General features: G+C 30.5%; 1 protein-coding gene across 2 annotated transcripts in view; it reads left to right on the top strand.

The window, feature by feature from the left end:
• The first annotated feature begins 2280 nt into the window (after positions 1-2280).
• LOC132747353 (kinase suppressor of Ras 2-like) overlaps positions 2281-6000 on the top strand; it is a 28292-nt gene continuing 24572 nt past the window's right edge. For both annotated transcript variants that reach the window (XM_060736706.1, XM_060736705.1), the window contains exon 1: positions 2281-2588. In XM_060736706.1, the coding sequence (XP_060592689.1) occupies positions 2436-2588 (153 nt within the window). In that variant the 5' untranslated portion in view covers positions 2281-2435. The remainder of the gene's footprint in view (positions 2589-6000) is intronic.

Raw genomic sequence — 6000 nt, 5'->3', positions numbered from 1 at the left:
GGCCCTTTCTCTGAAAGGGACACATCCCCAAAAAAATTCCTTTTTAAATAATTTACAGACAGGATCGTTTTAGCGCTTGCTTTTGAACTTCTTTTTTTTTGAAACATAAAATAAATGAAACTCCCCGGACATTTTCCGGGTTTAAGATTTCCCATGCAAAATTTCTAAAAAAATTTTTTTTTACTTTTTCCCTTTAAAAATAAATTTAAACCCCCCATGTAAATTTTTTTGCCCAAAATAAACTGACGGACAGACTTTCAAATTATTTTTATTTTTAAATGAAATGCCTTTGGTATGATTTCCCTTTTTAAAAAATTTTGATTTTACATATTTTTTATTTTAAAAATCAGTAAAAATTTTAAAAAGACCCTCGAAGTTTTTTGTTGTATTTTTTTCTCTTTTTTGAAAAATTTAAATAAATTTAAAATAATTTTAAAGGGTAAACCCTTTGATAAGGAAAAGAAAACACTTGCAATTAAAAAATTTCCCAAATGCAGATGTCAGAATGCAAAGTAAGAAAATAATTGATTTTAAAACGAACTTTATTTTCGAAAATTTTGAGCTTTAATCTTTAATTTTCAAAGGGCCGGGAAATGGGTTGTATTAAAAAATATATTATTTTTAAAATTTATTGTGGATTAATACCTGTTTTTAGTGAATTGGGTGCTGTCTTAACTGCAGGGCTTACAAGCTTTTTCCCACTTTTCTTGTCTTTCCCATTGTCACTGTATGGTATTTCCAAGCTGTAATAAACAAATAAGAGAAATATTTTTAAATATTATAACCCCATTGTATAATAGAATATTTATCTTTACATCAATCAATTGATGACTCAAAACTCTACATTTAGTTTTTTTCAGGAAGATAAATTAACACTTGATAGCATTCTGTGACTGTATAAGCCTCTTCTAGCAAAATGAGGCAACAATTAAGTATTAATGTAGTTCCAACTAATTATATATTAAGAAATAAACATAGAAATGAACAGGAGCCAAACAATTCCACATAAAGCTAAACTGGAAAAAAAATAATCAATATTTATACAAAAGTATCAATAATATTCTATAAACTAATTTTATAAATAAATTTATTTCATATAAATAAAATAAATTAGAGAAAAAATGCTATACAGTTTCATTACTACACATTTTAATGTTTTAAAAATCTTGTTTACTCATTTAACTCCATTCTGACGCGTCATAAATGTTTTGACACAGCCCCCAACAAACGAAATCAGAATACCGGTGTAGCATGTAGCACCGGAAGTGGTCACGCATGTATACTCGCTCGAAACAAGATTTCTACCTTTTTTCGGCATGACCACCATGTAAAAGTTATATCTCTTGATAGGCTATACATTTTCACATAAAACAATAACAAAGTTTTATAAAATACTTACCTTTTTATGTAGTTATTTCGCGCTAATTAAAAGTCATCAATGATGGCGCCATTACGGCGAGTCTGTTTTCTCAAATGCTTGCTTCTAAAAACCAAGCGCCAAATGAGTTGGAATGTTTACAACGCAGAAAAAAAACTTTCAATTTATGAGAAATAAATTATACTATAAAACCATACCAAAATTTTGTTAATTTTGGCAATATTTTGTCAAATATTTGAACGAAAGTACACGAAGTGTGCCGGAACTGCTCACGGTCCGGAATTGGATCATTGACTGTATGTCATTTGTTTTTCTTCACAATTTTATGACATATTGCATTTTTCCTTCACAAAATGAACAGGCCCAAGCCCCTGCACAATTTTGACAAAAAATGCCCTGCTGGACATGCGCAGAGCATCAACTTCATGCAAACAATAGTAATATAGCCAAAACCCTGTGAGTGTCTGTTACCTGGGAAACAATTAATTACCTGGGACACAATAAAATGTCACAATCAACATGAGAAAATGCATTTAAAAAACAATTAGATGTTATTTTCATTTGTTAAACGTTATCTTTTTAAACAAATAATTCACAAAGGCGAAGTAACTTGGGACGAATCAACTATGTGGGTCGACAAAACACCAAACAAAAATTTCATAATCTACTTAGAATTTTCATACCAGGGAAGATTTGGACTTGATTTCTCCTTTTCCGACATGATCTGTCACTCGCAAAACTGCCTTAATTGATAAATATTAGGTGTTCCTAAATTTTCTTCGACTGGCTCCCAAATTCGCGGGAAATTAATGCTATCTGGCTGTCGCTGTATTATTTCTGCTAAGCGTTAAGAATATTAGGAACCATACCAGTTCTCGCAAGTTGACAGGAGAATAAAATCTCGCGTGACTCTTAAAATCCAAGATGGCGTCAAAATCGCTGTTTGTCGATTTCAATTTTGTTTGCGTCTGAAACACGTAAAATAACAATATTTTCTCTAAATATTTAGTATATGCAGTGATGCCTTATTGCTCCACTATAACTTGAGTATACAACAATGTCCGATTCAGACACAGAGTTTGAGAAAGCTCTGACAGAGCTGAAAACTTTGCAGTCAATGATTGACTATATTGAACAGCATCTCAAAGGACTTCGAACACAGTGTGCTCCAAATGACGAATTCACGCAAAAAGAAATACGTTTGACAGAGGTAAAAACAGTTGTAAATTTTCATGATTTTGAGGAACCTGTTAAACCCACTAAATAATTGGTATTTGAATCACAAATGTTTTGGTGACAGCATTTTTCTGTAGGAAATTAAAAATTCTTCAACATGGTTGCTTTTGCCAGTGTTGCATGGGAAAATTTGTTTTAATTATTTAAGTTAAGACTTAGCATGCCATTTTACATAAAGTTGACATAACCAACAATTCATTATAGGGACATCAAGAGACGAGTATGAATGAAAATGAGAAAGTAGATGGAGATGGCCCTATACCAACTTGTTACTTGTCAACTTCACTAACATTTTAAGAAGAAAATAACTAACATGAAAGAAGGCAGAAAGTCAGATGAAAAAATTTGTTTAATTTTTTTATTTTACATTTTTCGTTTTAAAGGTGTCATTCGATAATTCATGCTTTCAATTGGAACACCTCAATAATTATTCTTCAGCCAAAAAGTTGTGATTGTTCTGTTTTTGGAACATCCCACAGATTTTCATTAAGTTATTAGTAATAGGGCTGGGGCGAGTATTCGAGTACTCGGATAATCACGAATCAAAATGAAAAATCGAGTACGAATATTCGTCAATCCAGAGATCATGGATTGCAATTTTATTTGTTTATTATACATTCGCTGTTTTTTACACTTTAAATGTAAAAAAAATCAATTTGCGTATGAATTATGCAACGATTACCTAAATACAATTTGCTCTTTAAAGACAGGAAGTAAACAAACATGCACCATGATGCTGAGCTAGGAAGTCATTAGTTTCGAAAAAGGAATCACTTTATCTTTATTGAGCACTTGTTTTTAAATGAAAATAAATAAATATTTTTAGTCGCTATGTATAGATCTATAATGACGTGACATGTATTGAAGACTGTTTTATTTTTAGGAAAAACGCAAGTTAATACGTCAGTGTGACATTACAGTACATGTATTGGCTGAAAAAGAGTCGTGCCAATATAAAAATCCCACCAGCAAAATTTACTTCCAATTTTTGGAAATACTTGTCTTTTCATGTGATTAGACAAGTTTGTTGTACCACCTCTTTAAGTCAATTTGCCATGGCATGTTTTACAAACTGCTTATTCCTCAATTTCATTGAAAGAAAATTTTGCTGGTGGAATTTTATATTGGGGCAACTCTTTTTCAACCTAGTTTATATTTGCATTGCATATAATATGTTTAATGAATAATTAAATTAATGTTTAGTATTGTTTTAAGAAAAATTAACATGTTTTCAAAACTAATGTTCATGTTTTTATGGGTGTCTTGATAACCAAAAGATTTGTGGTTCGATTTGTGAATCGCATGTGCTGAATTGTGGATCAGATCGGATCGTCACTTACCCGACGATCCACACCCCTAATTAGTAATACGTTAAAAATGACAGCGCCCATCTAGAAATAACACTGAAAATTTCACTGACATATTTAGGTATTGAAATCTCTATTGTTTTTTATTTGATTTCCAATTAAATATACATGATATATTTTAAATCTACAATAACTAATTATTTCGAATAAACTGTGACTTTGAACTGTTTCCTGATTGGTCATTTATTTTTAGATTATTGTCTGGCCAATTTTGGACTATTAGTCATTTAAGCCTATGCTCAGCTGGCATTCCTACATGTTCAATTGTTGTCTAGCTGTCAAGTTTAAAATGAGTAAGATCCGATAAGTAATTGTGAAGTCTATAGCCGGGCAAGCCAAAGCAGGACTGCGAAGATAGGTTTAAAGCAATTTTATTAAAAATAAGGTACTTTATTGAGCAGGGTGTTCACTAGCCATGAAATTCTGGGGGTCATTTTGACTAAGTTAAACCGACTACAAGGTCAAATCCCCATTATTTTAACAAAATTTGACCCTCCAGTTAAAATCCTGAGGGTCAAATCAGCCTTTTGGAAATTTGAAGAGTCAAAGAATCATTTCAAGGGTCAAACGGACACCCTGATTGAGGTTAAGTACAGTATGAAATGAAGAAACTGACTAACAGTACAGACATAGGTTCCATCTGCTCATGAGTCATTTTTGGCAATCCTATGTGAGGTATAAATTAGACATTTTTCAATAATATATTAAGGACATAAAGGAATTTGTTGACATGTATGTTTACATCACTAATTACATTTTTACAAAATTTGAAACTTTATGTTATATTTAAATAATTACTTTTACAAATATGTAAATTCTGGATAATAAGATATATCTCATAGCACCCAGACCCTGAAGAATTAAAATGTACATTTAACAACAAGGAAACTTAATACAAACATCATTGTACACACATGACAGATAAAAGTGTTTTGTTTTTTATCATTTTAGAATTTAGAAAATTTTATACAATTTAAACTTATATATTTTGTGTTGATAATTTACAATTTCTTGGGAATAATAGATCTATTATTTTTATTTTTTACCTTCATTAGAATTTTTTTTTCAAAGTTAAAACTATACACATCAAAGATTGAAAATTGAATCAATATATAGATTATGACTTTGTTTAATGTCATACATGTCTAATTTTGAATCACAGAAATAAAAATCCAAAGCTTTTTTACATAGGTAGGGTATGGGGCACTTCCTTTAAATTTTGGAGCAAAAATGCTGTACTTTTGGCCATGTGCAAAAGTGTATCACTAAGAAAGGACTATTATTAAGAATTTTTCTAGGGAGAAGAGGCACAGAAATCTAGACAGTCAAATACTTTTTATTTGCAACTTTTAGTACAAGTTTATAAATTTGTCTTGTGTTATTGTCTTGATGACTACATTTGTTTTCTATTGTAAACAATAATGTACTGTTGATATATTACATGAATGATGTATGGCAATTAATGAAAATGAATTTGATATTTTCTGCATTTAATTTCAGGGGAAACTGGTGTTATATGTCAGCAAACAGATTATCATCATTATTTGAGTATAATTTCAGGGGAAACTGGTGTTATATGTCAGCAAACAGATTATCATCATTATTTGAGTATAATTTCAGGGGAAACTGGTGTTATATGTCAGCAAACAGATTATCATCATTATTTGAGTATAATTTCAGGGGAAACTGGTGTTATATGTCAGCAAACAGATTATCATCATTATTTATGTATAATTTCAGGAGAAACTGGTGTTATATGTCAGCAAACAGATTATAATCATTATTTATGTTTAATTTCAGGGGAAAATGGTGTTATAATTATGTCAGCAAACAGATTATCATCAATATTTGTGTATAATTTCAGGTGAAACTGGTGTTATATGTCAGCAAACAAGTTTTCATCATTATTTGAGTATAATTTCAGGGGAAAATGGTGTTATATGTCAGCAAACAGATTATCATCATTATTTATGTATAATTTCAGGAAAAACTGGTGTTATATGTCAGCAAACTGGTTAT

This window comes from Ruditapes philippinarum, unplaced genomic scaffold (genome assembly GCF_026571515.1).
Source record: "Ruditapes philippinarum isolate M1 unplaced genomic scaffold, ASM2657151v2 ctg8700_1_1_1_1, whole genome shotgun sequence".
Classification (NCBI taxonomy): Eukaryota; Metazoa; Mollusca; class Bivalvia; order Venerida; family Veneridae; genus Ruditapes; species Ruditapes philippinarum.
This window is presented reverse-complemented; position numbering and strand designations above follow the sequence as displayed.